At 48.1% G+C, this 27,847-nt stretch overlaps 1 protein-coding gene across 4 annotated transcripts in view; it reads right to left on the bottom strand.

The window, feature by feature from the left end:
• Positions 1-7,038: 7,038 nt before the first annotated feature.
• QTGAL (queuosine-tRNA galactosyltransferase) overlaps positions 7,039-27,847 on the bottom strand; it is a 231,489-nt gene continuing 210,680 nt past the window's right edge. For 3 of the 4 annotated variants that reach the window (XM_075350780.1, XM_075350782.1, XM_075350783.1), the window contains 5 exons: positions 21,547-21,682; positions 11,338-11,406; positions 9,741-9,815; positions 8,231-8,356; positions 7,039-8,142 (listed from right to left, as the gene is read on the bottom strand). In XM_075350780.1, coding sequence (XP_075206895.1) covers positions 8,276-8,356; positions 9,741-9,815; positions 11,338-11,406; positions 21,547-21,682 — 361 coding nt within the window. In that variant the 3' untranslated portion in view covers positions 7,039-8,142; positions 8,231-8,275. The remainder of the gene's footprint in view (positions 8,143-8,230; positions 8,357-9,740; positions 9,816-11,337; positions 11,407-21,546; positions 21,683-27,847) is intronic. The other variant, XM_075350781.1, reaches the window with a different exon arrangement.

The raw sequence follows: 27,847 nt of genomic DNA, 5'->3' as shown, positions 1-27,847 counted from the left end.
TCTACCAGTCCTCTCCACAGTTGTAAACCACCCTATATCTCTTCCTCATCTGTATACCACTCTATGTCCTTCCCACAGTTGTGAACCACCCTATATCTCTTCCTCATTTCTGTCTACCACTCTATATCCTCCCCACAGTTGTGAACCACCCTATATCACTTCCTCATGTCTGTCTACCACGCTATGTCCTTCCCACAGTTGTGAACCACCCTATATCTCTTCCTCATCTGTCTACCACTCTACCACTCCTCCCCACAGTTGTGAACCACCCTATATCTCTTCTTCATGTCCGTCTACCACTCTATGTCCTCCCCACAGTTGTGAACCACCCTATATCTCTTCCTCATCTGTCTACCACTCTACCAGTCCTCTCCACAGTTGTGAACCATCCTATATCTCTTCCTCATCTGTCTACCACTCTACCACTCCTCCCCACAGTTGTGAACCACCCTATATCTCTTCCTGATTTCTGTCTACCACTCTATGTCCTCCCCACAGTTGTGAACCACCCTATATCTCTTCCTCATTTCTGTCTACCACTCTACCAGTCCTCTCCACAGTTGTAAACCACCCTATATCTCTTCCTCATCTGTATACCACTCTATGTCCTTCCCACAGTTGTGAACCACCCTATATCACTTCCTCATGTCTGTCTACCACGCTATGTCCTTCCCACAGTTGTGAACCACCCTATATCTCTTCCTCATCTGTCTACCACTCTATGACCTCCCCACAGTTGTGAACCACCCTATATCTCTTCCGTATTTCTGTCTACCACTATGTCCTCCCCACAGTTGTGAACCGCCCTATATCTCTTCCTCATCTGTCTACCACTCTATATCCTCCCCACAGTTGTGAACCACCCTATATCTCTTCCTCATTTCTGTCTACCACTCTATGTCCTCCCCACAGTTGTGAACCACCCTATATCTCTTCCTCATCTGTCTACCACTCTATGTCCTTCCCACAGTTGTGAACCACCCTATATCTCTTCCTCATCTGTCTACCACTCTACCACTCCTCCCCACAGTTGTGAACCATCCTATATCTCTTCCTCATCTGTCTACCACTCTACCACTCCTCCGCACAGTTGTGAACCACCCTATATCTCTTCCTGATTTCTGTCTACCACTCTATGTCCTCCCCACAGTTGTGAACCACCCTATATCTCTTCTTCATGTCCGTCTACCACTCTATGTCCTCCCCACAGTTGTGAACCACCCTATATCTCTTCCTCATTTCTGTCTACCACTCTATGTCCTCCCCACAGTTGTGAACCACCCTATATCTCTTCCTCATCTGTCTACCACTCTACCAGTCCTCTCCACAGTTGTAAACCACCCTATATCTCTTCCTCATCTGTATACCACTCTATGTCCTTCCCACAGTTGTGAACCACCCTATATCTCTTCCTCATTTCTGTCTACCACTCTATATCCTCCCCACAGTTGTGAACCACCCTATATCACTTCCTCATGTCTGTCTACCACGCTATGTCCTTCCCACAGTTGTGAACCACCCTATATCTCTTCCTCATCTGTCTACCACTCTATGTCCTCCCCACAGTTGTGAACCACCCTATATCTCTTCCTCATTTCTGTCTACCACTCTATGGCCTCCCCACAGTTGTGAACCACCCTATATCACTTCCTCATGTCTGTCTACCACTCCTCCCCACAGTTGTGAACCAACCTATATCTCTTCCTCATTTCTGTCTACCACTCTATTTCCTTCCCACAGTTGTGAACCACCCTATATCTCTTCCTCATGTCCGTCTACCACTCTATGTCCTCCCCAGAGTTGTGAACCACCCTATATCACTTCCTTATGTCTGTCTACCACTCTATGTCCTCCCCACAGTTGTGAACCACCCTATATCTCTTCCTCATTTCTGTCTACCACTATGTCCTCCCCACAGTTGTGAACCGCCCTATATCTCTTCCTCATCTCTGCTCACCACTCTACCTGTCCTTCCCACAGTTGTGAACCATCCTTTATCTCTTCCTCATCTCTGTCTATCAGTCTACCTGTCCTCATGTTGCATATCCTCTATCATCTCTATCACCCTTCCCATCCTCTCCACAATGCTGCATCGCCCTACATCTACTCTATCACCTGTCTACCACTCTATCCGTCCTACCCACAGTAGTGCACCGCCAATACATTTATTTTACTTGCTTATATAGCGCCATTAATTCCACAGCATTTTAGAAACATCATCATCTCTGTCCTCAGTGGGGCTAAATCTAAATTTCCCATTAGTATGTAGTTAGTGTGGGAGGAAACTGGGCAACCTGGAGGAAACTCATGAAAACACAGGGGGAATATACAACTCCTTGCAGGTGTTGTCCTTGGTAGGGTTTGAGCCCAGGATCCCAGTGTGGCAAAGCAACAGTGCATATCAGGTACATCTCCTCCCTCATCCCTCTGTAACACCTTACTTATCCTCTCCACACTGCTGCACTTTACATTTCCTTCCTCATCCCTGTGTACCACCATACCTGTCCTCCTCACAGTGCTGCACTGCCCTACATCTCATCCCCTTTGTACCACCCTACCTGTCCTCTCCAAAGTACTGCATTGCACTACATCTCCTCCGACATCCCTGGGTACATCCATACCCGTCCTCCCCAAAGTGTGGCACTACCCTAAATCTTCTCCCTCATCCCTGTGTACGACCCAACCAATCCTATCAGCAGTGCTGCACTGCCCAACATCTCCTCCCACATCCCTGTGTACCATACCTGTCCTCACCACAGTACTGCACTGCCCTACATCTCCTCCCTCATCCCTGTGTACCACCATACCTGTCTTCCCCACAGTGCTGCACTGCCCTACATCTCATCCCTGTGTACCAGTCTACCCAACTTCTCCACAGTGCTGCACTGCCCTACATCTCCTTCGTCATCCCTGTGTACCACCCTATCCATCCTTACCACAGTGCTGCACTGCCCTACATCTCCTCCCAGTGTATTACCCTACCTGATTGTATACTTTCAACTCTAAAGTGCGAAATATTGTATGTAGAACAAGCAGCTGGGGTGCAGAAAACTTTACAGATAACGAGGGTCTTTCAGCTAGAAATATCCCCTCCGCATTCAGGCTACTCATCCTTGTGATGAACATTGACCCCCTGAGAATACATTTCACTCAGGTCTGGGGTGTTAATACTTTGCAGGGGGAGGTGTAATGGCCGGAATGTTTCATCTTGAGTCCCGGTACTATAAACATTTCATGGGTTCATATAATCCTCCAGATTTGGAGGGATGGCCCCCGAGGAATTTAACGCTTCTGTTAAGTGTAATTGAAGGATATTAAAAACAGGTTGGAATTTCAGGGCCCCCCACTATTTCCCTCTTCAGTAGCCGACAGTCATCAAACCAACCTGATCCCACACTGACACGATCAGTGAGATCAGTTACAGGAGCAGGTCCACGTATCACCACGCGTTTCACGTCTTTAATAATAACAACGCATGGCTCTAACAATAGTTTCTATAAAAGTCTCATTCCCTACACAGCTGAAGGATTGTTACAATGTATTCATCAGTGATCTGTATACATCATTTATCAGCATGTTCACGGACTAGAAGGAGATCATCTATATCAGATATTACATGGGTAAGACTAGACATCACTCAGGACCCTTATACGGGACAGTGGGGGTTAATAATCGGGTAGGGTTAATGTGATGCAGATGTCGGTGGGGGCGTTCTTCCCTTTCAGGAATGTATCAGTGAGACCCCCAGATCAAGAGCTGCACCCAGTCTCAGTATTCTCCGACCATTTACTAATATGCTTTATTTGTTTATCCCTAACCCTTTTGAAGATCTCTGCTTGCTTTTCTGAAAGGAAACATCCTGATTTACAGTCCTAACATAACTGAGGGTTGTTACAATTGAAACCAGTCTAGACTCTGTGAGCTAAACACATCAGCAGCAGAGATATCTCACCTGTCCTGATCCTGTCCTGTTCGGCCGTTACAGTGTATCAGTATGGAGGCCAGGCTGTTTACAGAGGACTGGATACGATACCATGAAGCAACCTTCAGCTGTGAGAAGTGTTGGCTTGTATAAGGTCTTAGTGCACTTGGATATTTATTCTCCTGGAGTGGCGACATGACGTTCATGGTAGCGTCACCTGTGATTGGCTGCAGCAGTGATGTGATGTCTATGGTATTTACACCTGTGAGATGGCTGCAGCAGTGATGTACCATCCATTGCAACATCACATGTGATTGGCTGCAGAGGTGACGTGGCGTCCATTGTAACATAACATGTGATTGGCTGTAGCGGTGACATGCCATCCATGGTAGCATCACGAGTGATTGACTGCAGTGGTGACGTGCTGTCCATGTTAGTCACCTGTGATTGGCTGCAGCAGTGACATGTTGTCCACTGTAGCATCACCTGTAATTGGCTGCAGCAGTGACGTGCTGTTCATTGTTCTGTGACCTGTAATTGGCTGCAGCAGTGACGCGGCGTCTATGGTGACTGCTTGCAGCGGTGATGTGCAACTATGGTAGTGTCACCTGTGATTGGCTGCAGCAGTGCCGGGGCATCTATGGTAGCGTTACCTATGACTGGCTGCAGCGGTGATGTGCACTTCATTGTAGCTTGACCTGTGACTGGCTGCAGCAGTGAGGTGATGTCTATGGTAGCGTCACCTGTGATTGGCTGCAGCGTTGATGTACACTCCATTGTAGTTTCACCTGTGATTGGCTGCAGCAGTGACGTGTATGGTAGTGTCACCTGTGATTGGCTGCAGCGGTCAGGTGGATGTACAGCACGTCACTGTGGCTAAATATAACCTCAGGCTCTGCCCCATCTTCTTCATGATGCCTGCAATGGACGGTTAAGAAAACCCACCTGAAACTTTGATGGCTGCAGTGAGTGCAGTCCTGTTGGCGGCCGGCAGGGGGCGCTGTGCCCCCATCATGTCTGGAGCCATCGCATGCTTGGAGATGATGCTCGTACTGACACCTGCTGCGAGTTACTCCGCGCTCCTCTCGGTCGGTGGCTGTGGGACCTCACTGACACCTCTCGTGTCATCCACAACACAGGAATGCTGGGAGGTGTAGTGCTGGGGAGGGCGCAGACGCCATCCGGTGCCCGATCATTGTACAGAAAGGACAAGGCTACCCTAAGAGTGAAAACTCCAATCTTTGTCATTTTCAGGATCTCTGATTGCTGTCAGTAATGGAAACTTTCCTGGCTACATCTGGAGGCCGAGTTTGCTGCCATTTCTAATACTTCTTGCAGAAGAGTATCCAGTCTGGACAATCCTCTGTGAGCACAACAGTCCGCATTACTGTATGATAGTGTAGCAAACCTCCAGCTGTGAGAAGTATTAGGACAAGCGTCATCACCAGCCTCTGGATGGGAGCGAGATGAACAATGAATCTACATTTCTCTACATTTGCCTCAGCCTCTCAGGCAGAGGCTCAGGTAGAGGCTGACGTAGAGGCAGAGACTGAGCTAGAGAATGAGCTAGAGGCTGAGGTAGAGAATGATCTAGAGGCAGAGGCTGAGGTAGAAGCAGAGGCTGAGGTAGAGGCTGAGGTAGAAAATGAGCTAGAGGCTGAGCTAGAGGCAGAGACTGAGCTAGAGGTAGAGACTGAGCTAGAGGCAGAGGATGAGGTAGAGGCAGAGACTGAGCTAGAGGCAGAGGATGAGGTAGAGATTGAGGGTGGTAGAGACTGAGGTAGAAATAGAGGCTGAGGCAGAAGCTAAGGTAGAGGCTGATGTAGAGACTGAGGTAGAGGCAGTCTCTACCTCTGTCTCAGCTCCTACCTCAGTCTCTGCCTCATTCTCAGCTCCTACCTCTGCCTCTACATCTACTTTAACCTCTGCAGCAGCCTTTACCTCAGCGTCTACCTCAGTCTCACCTCCTACCTCAGCCTCTGCCTCTATCTGTACCTCAGCTTCTAGCTCAGTTTCTGCCCTCAGTCTGTGCCTCAGCTCCTACCTCATCCGCGTCCTCGGTCTCTACCTCAGCCTCTACATCTGCCTCAGCTCCTACCTCAGCATCTATATCAGCCTCTGCAACAGCCACTGCATCTGCCTCAGTCTTTACCTCAGTCTCTACCTCAGCTTCTGTCTCTACCATAACCTCAGTCTCTGCCACTACTTCAGCCTCAGCTCCTACCTCAGTCTCTACCTCATCCTTTTCCTCAGCTCCTACCTCAGCATCTAATGCAGCCTTTACAGCAGCCTCTGCCTCTAGCTCAGACTCTGGATCTGCCTCAGTCTCTACCTCAGCCTCTGCCTATACCATAACCTCAGTCTCTGCCTCTACATCTGCCTCAGCTCCTACCTCAGTCTCTTACTCTACATCTGCCTCAGTCTCTACCATAACCTCAGTCTCTGCCTCTACATCTGCCTCAGCTCCTACCTCAGTCTCTACCTCAGCCTCAGTCTCTACCTCAGCCTCTGCCTCTACATCTGCCTCAGCTCCTACCTCAGTCTCTACCTCAGTCTCTTACTCTACATCTGCCTCAGTCTCTACCATAACCTCTGTCTCTGCCTCTACATCTGCCTCAGCTCCTACCTCAGTCTCTACCATAACCTCAGTCTCTGCCTCTACATCTGCCTCAGTCTCTACCTCAGCCTCTGCCTCAGTCTCTACCTCTGTCTCTGTCTCTGCCTCTACATCAGCCTCAGGTCCTACTTCAGTCTCTACATCTACCTTAGCACTTACCTCAGGTGAGATGGCTCCACCATTTGCTAATTTGGGAACCCTACTATATACTCACTAGGGGGCTCCAACATGTACTACACGGGGGGCTCCACCACATACTGTGCCATGGGAGGCCCCACTAAGTACTTATTGAAGGGCTTCATCTTGTACTAAATAAGGGGCTCCATGATACAATACAGAGGGGGACTGCACCACGGGGGGCTCCATTATGTTCTATATGGGGGGCTTCTCCCTATACTGCACACTAGGGGGTGACAAATCTTACACATTTTCTTTTCACAGTTTGCATCTGTAGATATTTTAGTATGAGGTTTCTATGGTTAGTGAAGCACAATTATGTTATTTCATAACTTTTTACACTTTTATTGACAAATACATGAAGTTTATGGAAAGACTCAATATTTCCAGTGTTGACCTTTCTATTTCAGGACTTCTGCCCTTCGCGCTGGCAGCGTGGTACCAGCTTCTGGGCCAAATCCTGACCGATGATCCGTTCTTGTCTAGTCCGTGCCCGAGGTTTACCACAATTTTTGTGTTCTTGTTCGTCCTTTTTTGAGGACTGACCACAATTTCTTCATGTGATTGAGATCTGGGGAGTTTCTTGGCCATGGACCCGAAATGTCATCTTTTTTCATTCCCCGAGTCGCTTAGTTATCACTTTTGCCTTGTGACATGGTCTCCATCATGCTGGAAAAAGCATTGTTCATCACCAAACTGCTCCTGGAGGGTTGGGGGAAATTGTTCTCGGAGGAGGTATCCTATTTCTTATTCCTGGCTGTGTTCTTACATAAATTGTGAGTGAGACCCCTCAAGAAGTGAGAAGCCCCCACACATGAATGGTCTCAGGAGGCTTTACAGTTGGCAGATAGAGGACTCATGATAGCGCTCACCTCATTCTTCCATATGTCACAGACCACCAAAAGGGGGCATCATCAGAGAATATAACTTTGCCCCAGGCCTCTGCAGTCCAATCCCTGTACTTTACGCAGAATGTCAGTTTGTCTTTGATGCTTTTCTTGAAGAGAAGTAGCTTCAAGTAGCCTGTGCGTTCTGTTGCACTGACACCTGCCTGCTGTCGCTCCGGAGCAAGCTCTGCGCTGGTGATGAACTGATCCCATAGCGGAATCCTCTTCAGGAGACAGTCCTGGCACTTGCTGGACTTTCTTAAGAGCCCAAAGTTGTTTACACAGCATTTAAACCTCTCATTTTAAAGTTTCTAATCAATGGTGGAATTAGGAGCAATCTGACAAGCAATGTCCTTGCCTGTAAAGCCCTTACAATGCAACGCAATGGTGATTACACAAGTTTCCCTGTAGGTAATAGAAAAAAGTGATTTCAAGCACCAGCTCCCTCTAAAGCAAACAGTCAGTTCATAGATGTCAGTGATATTAGCTGCCTTGTCCTTGTTAACACTTTCTTGTGCTAAAAATGATGTCAGAAGGTCCTGAAATTCAAAAGAAATGGGGATGGGATTTTTGTCATTAACTTTCATGGCAAGGAAAGTCTCAACACTTTTGTCCGGGACTGTTTACCAGGTATATAAAGGCTTCCGAACGTCAGATACCTGTGCAGAAACCTCAGCTGAAGTGATAATAATCTTCTCCTTCTACCAGGTTCAGAGATCGCAGATTTTCCTCAAACCCTCCTCCTGTCAGGTCCTGCGGAGGAGAGGACATGGTCAGTATATCCAAACCCTTTCCAGTCCAACAAGCCACATATCATTGAATCACATTCAATGTCTGCTATGTAAGATCTCTGCTTGCTGTCAATGAATGAAAACAATCAAATTTATGCCCAGTAAATGCCCTGATCCAATACTTCTCAGAGCTGAGGGTTTGCTACAATTTTACCCAATCTGCACAATTATGGAGCCTGGAAATAAATAATTGTCGCACCCATCAGCCGTGAACGGTGAAAAGTTAAGACGTAAGAATGAGATCTTGAAGTAGCAGTTATTGCGCTTGCTCTGGGGTTGTCATGTCAACAGACCTCTATCCTTCCAATCAGAAAAACACGTTTACAGGAATGGAGGTCACATGATGAAAAGTCTAATCGCTGCTACCATGGCGACCCCAGAGCAAGCATAATACAGGAGTGTAAATGAATATTAGAAGGTGCTATCCTCCTGTGCCCGTGCAGAGCGGGTTTTCTTCATCCCAGCACGTTCCTTCACATCAAAGGTAACTCCTGCGGCCTCGCTCGCCCGCAGCTCCTGACTCTCGGCCCCTCTTTTATCCTCTTCTTTATAGGGTCTGGAAAAAATCTGATGAAAGGCGGCGGAGATCCTAATGACTAGACGGAGTTAACCCTTCATAGGAGAAAACGGGCGGCAGTACGGCGATGCAGTGGTGACTAGGGGACTACAGCCATTAGGATTCATGGGTCTGAGTGTAGGCTGTTGCTATGGAGACACATATGTCTATATAGGAGCTGTATACACAATAAGGGAAATCGAGCCTTTTTTTGCAGCGTTTCCTCATTGGAGGACTATGGCCGGTGCTGAGGTCGCCCCCTGTAGGTAAGCGTGGTTTGGCACTGTCTTTGATCCCTACACATGTATGTGACCACATGAGAGAAGCGTGCAGGGAGCGTGGCCGCAGTGTAAGATGTGGGGAGCCTTCTATAAATAGCTGGGTGGGGTTCAGGGCGGACCCCCTGTCTCATGTGGCTTCAGAGCAGCGGATCCGAGGGTCTTTTATTGTGTTTACGATTCTTTAGATTTGCCGCTTGTGAAGTATTTTTATAGTGTTGGGGCGGCCGCTTTCCCACCACATCTGTCGAGGTGCCATAACTGCTGGGTCTGGGGTCTATAATCAGACCCCCCAACATCTCCGTGGATTAACTCCTTACATACAAGACCGGTCGCCTCTCCCTCAGCTTGAATATTGGCGGCCCCCTCCCCATCCCGGACAGTCAGCAGCTCATAGTACAGATGGGACCTGGTCGAGGTCACGGCTGCTAAGCTATCACCTCGCTGGTGTCAGCCACTTTTCACATGATGATACAGACGGTCCATACAGCACGTTCCTCACAATCACTCACCAATTTGACACAGATGATAAATGGGGGTTCGGCTTTGGAGAAGTGCAGGATCGGGATCCGGGGCTTCGGGCGCTTCTGTAAGAAAGAAGGAAAAATGACGTCCCCGAATGTCCGCGGCTCCAGCTCATCAAAGGCTAATGCTTTATGCCTCATCCATGCTTTACACTGCAGCTGTCCTCCATTAGAACACAACTATGATCAGTGACTCAGTCCGAGACACAAATCCACCCCTTCACCCATCATAGCATTCAGGGTTCTGTCTGTTCTGCCCTCATGCTTTACACTGCATCACTACTCCAGTGCCTCCAGCTGAGCTACACTGTTTACTGAGGTAGTCTGGAATCCACCTTCTACCTTATCAGCGGCTCAGGTTACTGCGTTTCTCTCTTCCATCCTTTACACTGCAGCTGTCCTCCCTTAGAACACAGCTATGGTCAGTGACTCAGCCTGAGATACACAACCACCCCTTGCCCCATCATGGCTTCAGATGTCTGTCTGTTTTAAGCCGCCCCCATGCTTTACACTGCATTTTTGCTCCAGGAAGCAAAGACTCCAGCTTAGCTACAGTGTCTATTAGAGACTAAGAAATATGAAAGTTCTCCTAATTCAATACCACCTCCTTGCTTTATACTGCATCTCTGATCCATTAAGCTGCATATATGAACAGGGACTGTCTCTCACGGTCTTACAAATCCCCCTGTCTTATCACAGGGCTTGGATCTCTTCCTGCTGTATATTGCCCCATGCTTTATACCCATCGCTGCTCTAAGTTACAACTATGCATAGTGACTCCAGGTCAGCCTCACTGGCTATTGGAGCTTGAGGATGTCTGAAATCCACCTCCTCAATGGCTCAGGATACGATTTCATGTCTCTGCTATGCTTTACACTGCAGCCCTTCTCCATCAGCATACATGTATAAGCAGTGATTTCATTGTAGCTGCACTGTCTATCAGAGTGTGGGGCACAAAGGTAAATCTGCCCTGTGTTGTCACAATGCTCAGACATATGATTGCTCTATACTCTCGCTATGCTTTACACTGCATCACTGCTCTAATAAGCCACAGCTGTGAACAGTGCAGTCACTGGAGCAGAGAGGCACTATGGTAAAGAACAAACAGACGTCTGAGCCCGGAGTATTAGATGCCTCGGACTTAGTCAGTGTAGCTAAGCTGGAATGACTGATGGAGAAGAGCTGCAGTGTAGAGCAGGGGAGAGCGATAACAGTAGCCTGAGCCTTTGATGTGATTGGGTGGATTTCAGAGCACCAAAGGCTCCAACAGACTATGCAGCTAAGCTGTGGTTACAGATCATAGCTTTACCCTGATAGAGCAGAGCTGAAGTGTAAAGCATGGTGCAGTGCAGTGCAGGCAGCAGTCTGAGCCTATGTTGTGCCTTGCTGTCTCTGCTCTCTTTCTCTGAGTGATGTCATCAGTTGTCTCCGTGATATAATCCAGATGTCGCCGCTCACATGTAGGGGCAGGGGTGAGCGCCGACAATAGGGCTGCAGCTTCCAAAGGCAAACAGCATCCCGAATATCAACAGTTAATGCTGAGCGGTAACAAGCATGCTGGGAGTTGTAGTTTCCCATCTCTCACCTCAGATTCTTCAAATGTATAGAAACCTTTGGAAATTTTTTTGGCATCGACATCACAGAAAGCAACAACCTAAAGACAAAAATAACCACAATCACCATAGAGCCCAGAAAAAACATCACAGTATCTCCACCTGACCAGCAGGTGGCACTGACACTAATCATCAAATCTGGAGGAATATGAGTGCAGCTCTGGAGTATAATACAGGAGGTAACTCAGGATCAGTACAGGATAAGTAATGTAATGTATGTACACAGTGACTGCACCAGCAGAATAGTGAGTGCAGCTCTGGAGTATAATACAGGATGTAACTCAGGATCAGTACAAGATAAGTAATGTAATGTATGTACACAGTGACTGCACCAGCAGAATAGTGAGTGCAGCTCTGGAGTATAATACAGGATGTAACTCAGGATCAGTACAAGATAAGTAATGTAATGTATGTACACAGTGACTGCACCAGCAGAATAGTGAGTGCAGCTCTGGAGCTCGTAAGGTGAGTAGAATAAATGTCTGCTGCTTTCCACTCTTTACAATGCCATTGCTCGGCCTCATGGTGACCTTTACAGAAGCGCAGCTCTGAGATGCTGTCACCTATTAACTTGTCACCACTTCATAAACCCAGCCTATCTGTCATGCATCACGTTCAATGTTTAGATATTGTCTGAGGTCAGGTTACAAAGTGACCCGAAAATCTCCTGACAAGCAATAAAAACGAGCGACGCTGTAAATCAGAACTAGTGACAGCGGCACAGCAATGAGGAACTACAGTAATGAAAAAGGTCCCCCCCTGGCCCCTGCTATAGAAAAACAAAAAAGTCCTGCATGACTTTCTGGTTGTGGAAAATGTGGGTGACAACTAGTATGACCATAATCACACAGCGACTGTCCCTCACCGAGGCCAGACTCTGGGAATATAAATTGTACATCTTCTCCCCCTGCTGATATTGTTCAGGGTGAGATGTGTACACATATCCTCTATTATACTCCAGAGCTGTAATCAACGTTCTGCTGGTGCAGTCACTGTGTACATACATTACATTACTGATCCTGAGTTACCTCCTGTATTATACTCCAGAGCTGCACTCACTATTCTGCTGGTGGAGTCACTGTGTACATACATTACATTACTTATGCTGCACTGATCCTGAGTTACATCCTGCATTATACTCCAGAGCTGCACTCACTATTCTGTTGGTGCAGTCACTGTGTGCATACTTTACATTACTTATCCTGTACTGATCCTGAGTTACATCCTGTATTATACTCCAGAGCTGCACTCACTATTCTGCTGGTGCAGTCACTGTGTGCATACATTACATTACTTATCCTGTACTGATCCTGAGTTACATCCTGTATTATACTCCAGAGCTGCACTCACTATTCTGCTGGTGCAGTCACTGTGTACATACATACATTACTTATCCTGTACTGATCCTGAGTTACCTCCTGTATTATACTCCAGAGCTGCACTCACTATTCTGCTGGTGCAGTCACTGTGTACATACATTACATTACTGATCCTGTACTGATCCTGAGTTACCTCCTGTATTATACTCCAGAGCTGCACTCACTATTCTGCTGGTGGAGTCACTGTGTACATACATTACATTACTTATGCTGCACTGATCCTGAGTTACATCCTGCATTATACTCCAGAGCTGCACTCACTATTCTGCTGGTGCAGTCACTGTGTACATACATTACATTACTTATCCTGTACTGATCCTGAGTTACATCCTGTATTATACTCCAGAGCTGCACTCACTATTCTGCTGGTGCAGTCACTGTGTGCATACATTACATTACTTATCCTGTACTGATCCTGAGTTACATCCTGTATTATACTCCAGAGCTGCACTCACTATTCTGCTGGTGCAGTCACTGTGTACATACATACATTACTTATCCTGTACTGATCCTGAGTTACCTCCTGTATTATACTCCAGAGCTGCACTCACTATTCTGCTGGTGCAGTCACTGTGTACATACATTACATTACTGATCCTGTACTGATCCTGAGTTACCTCCTGTATTATACTCCAGAGCTGCACTCACTATTCTGCTGGTGCAGTCACTGTGTACATACATTACATTACTGATCCTGTACTGATCCTGAGTTACCTCCTGTATTATACTCCAGAGCTGCACTCACTATTCTGCTGGTGCAGTCACTGTGTACATACATTACATTACTTATCCTGTACTGATCCTGAGTTACATCCTGTATTATACTCCAGAGCTGCACTCACTATTCTGCTGGTGCAGTCACTGTGTACATACATTACATTACTTATCCTGTACTGATCCTGAGTTACATCCTGTATTATACCCCAGAGCTGCACTCACTATACTGTCATTTTTAGATTACTATTGATGTCCATGATTAGTGAAGCTGGCGCTCAGTCCTACTGTCTGCGGACGGTTCAATCACAGCAGTGGCCCGCATCTTGCCCCTGTACGTGGTGGGTGGTCTGTGGGACAGATACACACTACAGTCAGTGATCGGCCTTCTTCTGGCTGCTCTGTGTATCGTGTATATTTGTTTTCTTCCAGTCAATGGGCCTTGTGTCTGGCAGAGAGCGGAGCACGTCAGCCGGGGACACGTCACCACCGACAATCCAGGTCTGCTACATGTTTATTTACTGTGTGACTGGCTACCTGCAGGGGATCTCTGCACCAGTGTGTACACAGACACATCGAAGGGAGCGCAATGTGTATCTAATCATGTGTGATATCGACAGATGAGTCGTGTATCTAAGCCTTTCAAGTGTGACACCAATCTGCTGAGCTATGTATCTAATACTATCATGTGATACTTTCTGCTGAACACTGTATCTAATCCTATCATGTGTGATACTGCCTGCTGAGCTGTGTATCTAATCCTATGATGTGTGATACTCTCTGCTGAGCTGTGTATCTAATCCTATCATGTGTGATACTGTCTGCTGAGCTGTGTATCTAATCCTATCCTGGGATACTGTCTTCTGAGCTGTGTATATAATCCTATGATGTGTGATACGGTCTGCTGAGCTGTGTATCTAATCCGTACATGTGTGATACTGTCTGCTGAGCTGTGTATCTAATCCTATTCTGTGTGATATTGTCTGCTGAGCTGTGTATCTAATCCTATCATGTGATACTGTCTTCTGAGCTGTGTATATAATCCTATGATGTGTGATACGGTCTGCTGAGCTGTGTATCTAATCCTATCATGTGTAATACTGTCTGCTGCGTTATGTAACTAATACTATCATGTGATACTTCCTGCTGAACACTGTATCTAATCCTATCATGTGTGATACTGTCTGCTGAGCCGTGTATCTAATCCTATCATGTGTGATAGTGTCTGCTGCGTTATGTATCTAATACTATCATGTGATACTTCCTACTGAACACTGTATCTAATCCTATTATGTGTGATACTGCTTGCTGATCTGGGTATCTAATCCTATCATGTGTGATACAGTCTGCTGAGCTGTGTATCTAATCCTATCATGTGTGATACCGTCTGCTGAGCTGTGTATCTAATCCTATCATGTGTGATACAGTCTGCTGAGCTGTGTATCTAATCCTAGTATGTGTGATACTGTCTCCTGAGATGTGTATCTAATGCTATCTTAAAGGGACATACACTTTTATACAGCGCATCATAAGACAGGATGGGGGAGGAGGGAGATGAGACTGCAGAGGCGATGACACGTTGGAGCGGTAGCAGCTGACCGGCTCGGGATCCAGGCTCCGCTGTGCTGACGATCGGCTGATCCCGGCAGAGAATCCTCCACACCATCCGCTTCCTTCTGCGTGCTCTGGGGATTCATCCTCGGCTCCCGTAGTCGTGCAGCAGGTGTGCAGAATGCCTGGAAACCGCGCCATGTGGACACCGTCGTCATGGCGACACGCCGCTAACAGTCTGGAAGAGGAGTTTGGAGAGGGACGCTGACGTAATGTAAGCTGTTCCTCACCTGACCAGCGCGGACTCCAGTGGACCTGTTTTTATCATCAGCCTCATTTCCTGGGAATATTCGCATTTTCGGATTTAATGTCAGGAGCGAGGAGCAGAGCCAGAACTGCACGTCTGACCCGGACGATGGCGCTGCACCAAGATACTGCGGATGGATTAACGCTTTCTGCTACATCCCGCAGACAGCAATGGTGTACAACAACTCCCAGCACGCACGGCCAGTTCTGCAGATCGTATTCCCGCCGGTGATACACAGCCGTGTGCTGATTGGATAGGCAGCGGTATAGAGGACTTTCATACCAAAGATTTCTGAAAACCATGTCACATAGTTTCACAGCTCATGTCTGGTATTGTAGCCAGGCTCATTTATTATTGGGGCTGACCTGCAATACCACAAAGAACCTGTGGTCAAGTAAGGCGCTGGATTTGGAAGTAAGATGTCACGCTTCTCCAGTCCTCTACATTTATTGTAATGTTCATTTCTGATGTCTGTCTGACATGGGATAAGAGAGAAAGGAGAGACAGGCCGTGGGCCAAGAGGTGCAGGAGAGACGGGCCGTGGGCCAAGAGGTGCAGGAGAGACGGGCCGTGGGCCAAGAGGTGCAGGAGAGACGGGTCGTGGGACAGAGGGGCAGGAGAGATGGGCCGTGGGACAAGAGGGGCAGGTGAGACAGGCCCTGAAATAAGAGGGGCAGGAGAGACAGGCCGTGAGACATGAGGGGCAGGAGAGACAGGCCGTGGGACATGAAGGGCAGGACAGACAGGACGTGAGATAAGTGAGGCAGGAGAGACAGGCCGTGGGACATGAAGGGCAGGAGAGGCAGGGAATGGCACATGAGAGACAGGCCAAGAGACAAGGGGGCAGGAGAGACAAGCCATGAGACATGAGGGGCAGGAGAGACAGGACGTGGGACAAGAGGGGCAGGAGAGATAGGACATGAGATAAGAGGGAAAAGAGAGCCAGGCCGAGAGAGAAGGGGAAGGGGGCTGGAGAGCCAGGCCGTGAGACAAGAGGGGCAGAAAAGACAGGACGTGAGACAAGAGGGGCAGGAGAGACAGGACATGAGATAAGAGGGAGAGGAGAGACAGGCCGTGAGACAAGAGGGGCAGGAGAGGCAGAGAATGGCACATGAGAGACAGGCCAAGAGACAAGGGGGCAGGAGAGACAAGCCATGAGACATGAGGGGTAGGAGAGACAGGACGTGGGACAAGAGGTGCAGGAGAGATAGGACATGAGATAAGAGGGAAAAGAGAGCCAGGCCGAGAGAGAAGGGGGCTGGAGAGACAGGCCGTGAGACAAGAGGGGCAGAAAAGACAGGACGTGAGACAAGAGGGGCAGGAGAGACAGGACGTGAGACAAGAGGGGCAGGAGAGACAGGCCGTGAGACAAGAGGGGCAGGAGAGACAGGCCGTGGGACAAGAGGGGCCCTGAGAGACAGGCACTGAGACAAGAGGGGCCGGAGAGACAGGCCGTGAGACAAGAGGGGCAGGAGAGACAGGCCGTGAGACAAGAGGGGAGAAAAGACAGGACGTGAGACAAGAGGGGCAGGAGAGACAGGACATGAGATAAGAGGGAAAAGAGAGCCAGGCCGAGAGAGAAGGGGGCTGGAGAGACAGGCCGTGAGACAAGAGGGGCAGAAAAGACAGGACGTGAGACAAGAGGGGCAGGAGAGACAGGACGTGAGACAAGAGGGGCAGGAGAGACAGGACGTGAGACAAGAGGGGCAGGAGAGACAGGACGTGAGACAAGAGGGGCCGGAGAGACAGGCCGTGAGACAAGAGGGGAGAAAAGACAGGACGTGAGACAAGAGGGGCAGGAGAGACAGGACGTGGGACAAGAGGGCAAGAGAAATAGGACATGGGATAAGAGGGCAGGTGAGACAGGACATGAGATCAGAGGGCAGGAGAGACAGGACATGGGATAAGAGGACAGGAGAGACAGTACATGGGATAAGAGGGCAGGAGAGAGTACATGGGATAAGACGGCAGGAGAGACAGGACATGGGATAAGACGGCAGGAGAGACAGGACATGGGATAAGACGGCAGGAGAGACAGGACATGGGATAAGACGGCAGGAGAGACAGGACATGGGATAAGACGGCAGGAGAGACAGGACATGGGATAAGAGGGCAGGAGAGACAGGACATGGGATAAGACGGCAGGAGAGACAGGACATGGGATAAGACAGCAGGAGAGACAGGACATGGGATAAGAGGGCAGGAGAGACAGGACATGGGATAAGACGGCAGGAGAGACAGGACATGGGATAAGACAGCAGGAGAGACAGGACATGGGATAAGAGGGAGAGGACAGACAGGACTTGAGATAAGAGGGCAGGAGAGACAGAACATGGGACAAGAGGGGTAGGAGACACAGGACATAGGATAAGAGGGCAGGAGAGACAGGACATAGGATGACATTGCATATAAGGGGCAGGAACCCACAAAAGAGACAATGGCACTCAAGCATTTGGTTTCCATCTCCGTCCACAATGATAGGCGCTGCGCTCCTTCTGGTCGGAGGAGTCTGCTTAGCTTCAGCGTTTGAAATGTTAATAAGAACCCAAATCCATAACTAAATAGTGACCATCTGCGAGACATCCTCCAGCTGCTCCTCCTGGTTTTTCATAGAAACACTTACCCCAGATATGTGTCCGATAAGTCCTGCATCTAACTGATGCCATAACTATCTTCTGACCCCTTCATGGCTCGGCCTGTTATTACACTTGGTTGGGACCTCCAGGTCACCTATGATGGATAGAAGAGGGGCCCCTTTCTCCAGACCCCAGAGATTTAGTAACTGATCATAGGGTTTTGGGCCAGAGGTAAAAATACACCGGGCTGCGATTTTAATTATAACCGTGCTGAAAGGCGTCTGATGTCGCAGTCTCCGCGGTTTGCCAAAGAAAACGTTAAGAAAAGGTCAGCTAGAGGCAATGGCAAGATCTGTGTGGTGGTAATTGGAAGCAGACTGGCTCGGTGAGGGGGACAGGTTACACCTACATATCATCTCTGACCGACTCATTGTCTACGTATGGAGGCGGCAGGGGCCTGAACCAGAGGAAGGGGGCAGCAAAGAAAGCACCAGAGCCAAAAGAGCAACAGAGTGGGGAAACAAGTAAAAGGAACAGGATAGACAAAATATGGAAAATGGGTAACAGGAATTAAAGAGAGCAGGATATAAAAGCACAGGAGAGGTGGAAAGAATTGAATATGAAAGACAGGCGTGACGATGTTGGATATGAGAGGCCTGGAGAGCCAAACATGACATTTGAGGGACAGGAGAAACAATATGTTTGATATGAAGTGCAGGAAAGAGGAAACTTTGGGTAGGAAGTGCAGGAGAGACAAAATGATGATTGTGACGTTCCGGAGAAATAGCATTTTGGATATGAAATGCAGGAAAAACAATATGTTGGATATGAAGTGCAAGAGAGACAATATGTTGGATATGAAGTGCAGGAGAGACAAATGTTGGATATGAAGTGCAGGAGAGACAAAATGTTGGATATGAAGTGCAGGTGAGACAAAATGATGGATGTGAAGTGCAGGAGAGGCAACATGTTGCAGATAAAATGCAGGGGAGACAAATATGGGCAGAATACACTGGGTAAAAGAGGCAAAGCATGGCATTTGAGAAGACATGGGATATGGGGGGAAGGAGACACAAGACATGAGCTATGGGGATATGAGAAGTACAGTAGTAGAGACAAGTCATGAGATTTGAGGGGGCAAGAGAGACAAAACTAGAGATATGAAGGACAAGAGAGACAAGACATGGTATATGATGGCCAGGAGAGACAAGACATGGGATCTGAGGGGCAGGAGAGTCAAGACACGGGGTACGGGGGGCACTATAGACAAGACATGGTATGTGAGGGGCAGGAGAGACAAGACATGAGATATGAGGGGCAATAGACAGGACTTAGGATATGAGGGGCAGGAGAGACACAACTTCGGATATGAGGGGCAGGAGAGACACAACTTGGGTTACGAAGAGCAGGAGAGACAAGACTTGTGATGCGAGGAACAGTAGACAGGACTTGGGATATGAGGAGCAGGAGAGACAGGACTTGGGATATGAGGAGCAGGAGAGACAGGACTTGGGATATGAGGGGCAGGAGAGACAGGACTTGGGATATGAGGGGCAGGAGAGACAGGACTTGGGATATGAGGGGCAGGAGAGACAGGACTTGGGATATGAGGAGCAGGAGAGACAGGACTTGGGATATGAGGAGCAGGAGAGACAGAACATGGAATACAAAAGACAGGAAGAGCTTGAACCAGTCATAAGGACATTCGGCCCACTTCATACCTGAGCTTGCAGTGGATTTTCCCCTGTGGGTGGTCCGCTGGACAAGGACATAATTACTTACATATGGTCGATGTTTGAAATAATATGAAAGGAATACAAAGAGTGGATGAAATCTGTAATCTCCTCACATCTGCCCGACCCTGCTCAGAGTACAGCCATCTTTCATCTCTAAGCCTCAGATGTGTGAGGGTATCAGCGTCGCCCCCCCAGGTCACCTTATACCTGCCATATGCTGCTCATACTGATATACCATTACCATAACCTACAGTATGTAGAGGTAACATTCTCTAATACCACACTGTGCCAACAGCAGGGTCTGTCCCAGCACCACAGAGTATTAGGGGAGGGGAGTGTGTAGAAGGAGCAGGGTCTCCCAGCACCACAGAGTATTAGGGGAGGGGAGTGTGTAGAAGGAGCAGGGTCTCCCAGCACCACAGAGTATTAGGGGAGGGGAGTGTGTAGAAGGAGCAGGGTCTCCCAGCACCACAGAGTATTAGGGGAGGGGAGTGTGTAGAAGGAGCAGGGTCTGCCAGCACCACAGAGTATTAGGGGAGGGGAGTGTGTAGAAGGAGCAGGGTCTCCCAGCGCCACAGAGTATTAGGGGAGGGGAGTGTGTAGAAGGAGCAGGGTCTTCCAGCACCACAGAGTATTAGGGGAGGGGAGTGTGTAGAAGGAGCAGGGTCTCCCAGCACCACAGAGTATTAGGGGAGGGGAGTGTGTAGAAGGAGCAGGGTCTCCCAGCACCACAGAGTATTAGGGGAGGGGAGTGTGTAGAAGGAGCAGGGTCTCCCAGCACCACAGAGTATTAGGGGAGGGGAGTGTGTAGAAGGAGCAGGGTCTCCCAGCACCACAGAGTATTAGGGGAGGGGAGTGTGTAGAAGGAGCAGGGTCTCCCAGCACCACAGAGTATTAGGGGAGGGGAGTGTGTAGAAGGAGCAGGGTCTCCCAGCACCACAGAGTATTAGGGGAGGGGAGTGTGTAGAAGGAGCAGGGTCTCCCAGCACCACAGAGTATTAGGGGAGGGGAGTGTGTAGAAGGAGCAGGGTCTCCCAGCACCACAGAGTATTAGGGGAGGGGAGTGTGTAGAAGGAGCAGGGTCTCCCAGCACCACAGAGTATTAGGGGAGGGGAGTGTGTAGAAGGAGCAGGGTCTCCCAGCACCACAGAGTATTAGGGGAGGGGAGTGTGTAGAAGGAGCAGGGTCTCCCAGCACCACAGAGTATTTCAGGGATATGGTGTACTGATCTAATAAGAGGTCATGGATTGAGAGTTACATAGTGGAAGGAGCTGTCTGTCCAGCAGCACAAAGTATTTCAGAAGAGAACTGTGCTAATCTAGCTGGATATCACTGACAAAGTGCTGCAAGGTACAAGGGCCTCAACAGCAGCACAGAGTATTTTAGGAGAATGTGGTGATCTACTGAGAGATCATGGACGGTGGAAGAAGGGTCCTAGCAGCAGCACAGAGTATTTTAGGAGAAGGTGCTGATCTACTCACAGATCATGAATGGTGGAAGGAGAAGGGTCCTAGCAGCAGCAGCACAGAGTATTTCAGAAGAAGACAATGCTGATCTAGTGGGAGGTCATGGATTACATACTGGATGGAACATATACAGGTGTACTTGGCAGAACCTAAAAAATCTGACTGGGTCATACATCATGGCTGCTGACAACCTGGGAAATGAATGGAGGGTGATCTCCCAGGAGACTGCAGTTCTGTCACCGCACTGCGCTCCTTTACCTGCAGGGGCCAGAACAGCGCCTCCGGAGCAGAATATATGGGGCAGCTGTCAGGACATCTCACAGGTTGGGATTCCTGGAAGTCACCTGTCTGCAGCACATAGCTATGAACACTGTGATTCAATATGGCTGCTGTGGTAATGGACACCGCGTGTTCTGCGCTCCTCTCATCCAGTACACACCTGACCCCCTTACCTTGTCTCTATTTCTGGGTGTCAGGCTCCGGTACAGCCTGCGACCCTGTTTGCCGGCATTCCAGATGGTGAATGATGGCCAGTGCTCGAGCACTCGCTCCTCCAGAAACTGCACACGATTCCTCCATATTGTCTCCCTACAAAGGGGAACACACAAGACTTGAGCGGATACATGTAGTATACAAGTACTGTGCAAATACTGTATACTATACAGGTACAGTGTGAGTGCTCTATAATATACGGTTAGGGTGTGAATGATGCGTACTATACAGGTACAGTGTGAGTGCTCTATAACATACGGTTAGTGTGTGAGTAATGCGTACTATACAGGTACTGTGCGAGTGCTCTATACTATATAGGTACTGTGTGAGTGCTCTATACTATACAGGTAGTGTGCGAGTGCTCTATACTATACAGGTAGTGTGCGAGTGCTCTATACTATACAGGCAGTGTGCGAGTGCTCTATACTATACAGGTACTGTGCGAGTGCTCTATACTATACAGGTAGTGTGCGAGTGCTCTATACTATACAGGTAGTGTGCGAGTGCTCTATACTATACAGGTAGTGTGCGAGTGCTCTATACTATACAGGCAGTGTGCGAGTGCTCTATACTATACAGGTAGTGTGCGAGTGCTCTATACTATACAGGTACTGTGCGAGTGCTCTATACTATACAGGTACTGTGCGAGTGCTCTATACTATACAGGTACTGTGCGAGTGCTCTATACTATACAGGTACTGTGCGAGTGCTCTATACTGTACAGGTACTGTGCGAGTGCTCTATACTGTACAGGTACTGTGCAAGTGCTCTATACTATACAGGTACTGTGCGAGTGCTCTATACTATACAGGTACTGTGCAAGTGCTCTATACTATACAGGTACTGTGCGAGTACTCTATACTATACAGGTAGTGTGCGAGTGCTCTATAACATACGGTTAGTGTGTGAGTAATGCGTACTATACAGGTACTGTGCGAGTGCTCTATACTATACAGGTACTGTGCGAGTGCTCTATAGTATACAGGTAGTGTGCGAGTGCTCTATACTATACAGGTAGTGTGAGTGCTCTATACTATACAGGTACTGTGCGAGTGCTCTATACTATACAGGTAGTGTGCGAGTGCTCTATACTATACAGGTAGTGTGCGAGTGCTCTATACTATACAGGTAGTGTGCGAGTGCTCTATACTATACAGGTAGTGTGCGAGTGCTCTATACTATACAGGCAGTGTGCGAGTGCTCTATACTATACAGGTAGTGTGCGAGTGCTCTATACTATACAGGTAGTGTGCGAGTGCTCTATACTATACAGGTAGTGTGCGAGTGCTCTATACTATACAGGTAGTGTGCGAGTGCTCTATACTATACAGGCAGTGTGCGAGTGCTCTATACTATACAGGTAGTGTGCGAGTGCTCTATACTATACAGGTAGTGTGCGAGTGCTCTATACTATACAGGTACTGTGCGAGTGCTCTATACTATACAGGTACTGTGCGAGTGCTCTATACTATACAGGTACTGTGCGAGTGCTCTATACTATACAGGTACTGTACGAGTGCTCTATACTGTACAGGTACTGTGCGAGTGCTCTATACTGTACAGGTACTGTGCGAGTGCTCTATACTATACAGGTACTGTGCGAGTGCTCTATACTATACAGGTACTGTGCGAGTGCTCTATACTATACAGGTACTGTGCGAGTGCTCTATACTATACAGGTAGTGTGCGAGTGCTCTATACTATACAGGTACTGTGCGAGTGCTCTATACTATACAGGTACTGTGCGAGTGCTCTATACTATACAGGTAGTGTGCGAGTGCTCTATAACATACGGTTAGTGTGTGAGTAATGCGTACTATACAGGTACTGTGCGAGTGCTCTATACTATACAGGTACTGTGCGAGTGCTCTATACTATACAGGTACTGTGTGAGTGCTCTATACTGTACAGGTACTGTGCGAGTGCTCTATACTATACAGGTAGTGTGCGAGTGCTCTATACTATACAGGTACTGTGCGAGTGCTCTATACTATACAGGTACTGTGTGAGTACTCTATACTATACAGGTACTGTGCGAGTGCTCTATACTATACGGTTAGTGTGTGAGTGAGTGATGCGTACTATACAGGTACTGTGCGAGTTCTCTATAATTTACGGTGAGTGTGTGAGTAATGCGTACTATACAGGTAATGTGCGAGTGCTCTATACTATACAGGTACTGTGCGAGTGCTCTATACTATACAGGTAATGTGCGAGTGCTCTATAATTTACGGTGAGTGTGTGAGTAATGCGTACTATACAGGTACTGTGCGAGTTCTCTATAATTTACGGTGAGTGTGTGAGTAATGCGTACTATACAGGTAATGTGCGAGTGCTCTATACTATACAGGTACTCTGCGAGTGCTCTATACTATACAGGTAATGTGCGAGTGCTCTATACTATACAGGTACTCTGCGAGTGCTCTATACTATACAGGTACTGTGCGAGTGATGTGTACTATACAGGTACTGTGCGAGTGCTCTATACTATACGGTTAGTGTGTGAGTGATGTGTACTATACAGGTACTGTGTGAGTGCTCTATACTATACAGGTACTGTGGGAGTGCTCCATACTATACAGGTACTGTGTGAGTGCGCGATACTATATGGGTTCAGTGTGAGTGCTTTATACTATACAAGTACTGGAGTGAGTGCTCTATACTATACGGGTACTGGGTGAGTGCTGTATACTATACGGATACTGTGTGAGTGCTCTATACTATATGGTTACTGTGTGAGTTCTGTATACTATACGGGTACTGTGTGAGTTCTGTATAATATACGGGTACTGGGTGAGTGCTGTATACTATACGGGTACTGGGTGAGTGCTGTATACTATACGGATACTGTGTGAGTGCGCTATACTATATGGGTTCAGTGTGAGTGCTGTATACTATACAAGTACTGGAGTGAGTGCTCTATACTATACGGGTACTGGGTGAGTGCTGTATACTATACAGGTACTGTGTGAGTGTCCTATACTAGTCGGATACTGTGTGAGAGCTCTATACTATATGGGTACTGTGTGAGTTCTGTATACTATACGGGTACTGGGTGAGTGTCCTATACTATACAGGTACTGTGTGAGTTCTGTATACTATACGGGTACTGGGTGAGTGCTGTATACTATACGGGTACTGGGTGAGTGCTGTATACTATACGGGTACTGGGTGAGTGCGGTATACTATACGGGTACTGGGTGAGTGCTGTATACTATACGGGTACTGGGTGAGTGCTGTATACTATACGGGTACTGGGTGAGTGCGGTATACTATACGGGTACTGGGTGAGTGCTGTATACTATACGGGTACTGGGTGAGTGCGGTATACTATACGGGTACTGGGTGAGTGCTGTATACTATACGGGTACTGGGTGAGTGCGGTATACTATACGGGTACTGGGTGAGTGCTGTATACTATACGGGTACTGGGTGAGTGCTGTATACTATACGGGTACTGGGTGAGTGCGGTATACTATACGGGTACTGGGTGAGTACTGTATACTATACGGGTACTGGGTGAGTGCTGTATACTATACGGGTACTGGGTGAGTGCTGTATACTATACGGGTACTGGGTGAGTGCTGTATACTATACGGGTACTGGGTGAGTGCTGTATACTATACGGGTACTGGGTGAGTGCGGTATACTATACGGGTACTGGGTGAGTGCGGTATACTATACAGGTACTGTGTGAGTTCTGTATACTATACGGGTACTGGGTGAGTGCTGTATACTATACGGGTACTGGGTGAGTGCTGTATACTATACGGGTACTGGGTGAGTGCTGTATACTATACGGGTACTGGGTGAGTGCTGTATACTATACGGGTACTGGGTGAGTGCTGTATACTATACGGGTACTGGGTGAGTGCGGTATACTATACGGGTACTGGGTGAGTGCTGTATACTATACGGGTACTGGGTGAGTGCTGTATACTATACGGGTACTGGGTGAGTGCTGTATACTATACGGGTACTGGGTGAGTGCTGTATACTATACGGGTACTGGGTGAGTGCTGTATACTATACGGGTACTGGGTGAGTGCGGTATACTATACGGGTACTGGGTGAGTGCTGTATACTATACAGGTACTGTGTGAGTGTCCTATACTAGTCGGATACTGTGTGAGAGCTCTATACTATATGGGTACTGTGCAAGTTCTGTATACTATACAGGTAGTGCGTGAGTGCTGTATACTATATGGGTCCTGTGTGAATGCAGTATACTATACAGGTGCTGTGTGAGCGTTATATATATGCTGTATACTATATGGGAACTATGTGAGTGCTGTATACTATACAGATAATGTGTGATTGCTATATACTACACAGGTACTATGTGAGTGCCCTATACTATTCAGGTACTGTGTGAGTGCTGTATACTATACGGGTACTGTGTATGCACACTATATCTCAGCCCTGTGTATCCGAGTATCACCTTACAACCTCCCGATCTGTACAATCTGCCTGGATCGCTGCGTCCCCGGGATCCGTGACACTTCTCTTGCATTGATGTGTATCCTGCATTGTCAGCAATTACCACAAACTACGAGGAAACCTTCTCCCACATTCATAAAACTCGTAAATCATAGAAAACACACACCTGGGAAGGAGGGGGGGGGGGGCTGACTGCTGACTCAGTAGGTAAGTGCACACAGTGATCATAGTGACAGGGTAATCGCTACAAGAAGATGTGACGGATAAGGAATGCGACCACAAAATATGATATATGTTGCTATACCATGCACCACCTGAAGACGAGAGCGGCGCTGTTCCTGCACGCAAGCGGACATGTTTTTCCAATCCTGCACAACCGCTTTACTTGACCTATGAATGAATTTCCCACAGTAGTCTGGGTTTTTCTTCCCCCCCAGGACCCCGCTTAACAATAGACGTGGTTCATCCGCCAAACAATGGACCTCCGTTGACAGGTAGCTGTGGTTTTACCAGTAATTACGGAAGGTTGATATACTTACTATACTATGGGGGAAGGGCTGTGTCTCCGGCCACAAATTTCACCTCGGAGAAGGTAAAATGCGGGCTCCGGGCACATTCCCAGAATCCTCCTCTGCGGCATGTGTAGTGCCAGGAACATTTGCTCGCTGCTGTTCTCGCTGCCCCCCGGGGCTGGTACCTGTGATTCCAGTGCAGGGAAAGCTGGGGGAACAGGTTCCCATAGTCGGAGCCAGGACAGGTGCAGACCGAGGAGTATGAACTTGCCGCCTCGTGCAGGGAGGACGCCTCGCAGCGCTGCTTTATTACACTGTGGGAACCTTCCGTTACGCTACCAGAAGGAAATGGCGCCGTCCTCCCACACTAACTATGGCAGGTACTGTGTCGTATGGGCAAAGTGGCGCAAATTTGTCATATTTTTGTAGTCCGGATGCAATGTATGGCGGCTATGATTATTTATTAAAAAAAAAATATGCCGCAATCCAATTGTCAGGGAACAGATAGCGGGTTCTGGACACCTCGGTGCCAGAAGGTCGTGCAGTAAAAGTACCATAAAGATGGCGGATTTTTGCAGTCTTAATGCAATAGATTATGAAGGGTGTGATCCTTTAATATAAAGATGTGCACTGAGCAAATAAAAAGTGCCGCAATCCAGTCATCTGGGCATACAGAGAGGATGGCACTCGTTACAAGTTTCCAGGGTACTGGTATGCCCTTCACTCTTCATCTTGACACACAATAAAATGTATCACAGGCAGCCTTCTCATCCAGCAAGAAAAGCAGCGGTGCCCGCAGGTTTATAGCCGGAGAATTCACCAACTGCAAGCGGAGATCTTACAAATGCTGGAAGATTGATACTCAACATATGAGATACCAACGCTGACATGTGGCGCTCCTGGGACTGACACTGGCAGCCCCAAGCAAGGAGGTACTGATTACGTGATGATGACATGATGACATAGGTGATGTCATCGTTCCTCTCTGGAGGTCTGCAGCTGGAGATCTCATTCCTGGAGATCTGGAGCAGGTGGTGATGTCATCGTTCCTCTCTGGAGGTCTGCAGCTGGAGATTCATACCTGGAGATCTGAAGCAGGTGATGATGTCATCGTTGTCCTCTGAAGGTCTGCAGCTGGAGATCTCATTCCTGGAGATCTGGAGCAGGTCGTGATGTCATTGTTCCTTCTCTGGAGGTCTGCAGCAGGAGATCTCATTCCTGGAGATCTGGAGCAGGTCGTGATGTCATTGTTCCTTCTCTGGAGGTCTGCAGCAGGAGATCTCATTCCTGGAGATCTGGAGCAGGTGGT

The sequence above is a fragment of the Anomaloglossus baeobatrachus genome, chromosome 5, assembly GCF_048569485.1.
Source record: "Anomaloglossus baeobatrachus isolate aAnoBae1 chromosome 5, aAnoBae1.hap1, whole genome shotgun sequence".
Taxonomy (NCBI): domain Eukaryota; kingdom Metazoa; phylum Chordata; class Amphibia; order Anura; family Aromobatidae; genus Anomaloglossus; species Anomaloglossus baeobatrachus.
Note: the sequence above shows the minus strand (reverse complement) of the source record. Positions and strands in the feature narration are given on the sequence as shown.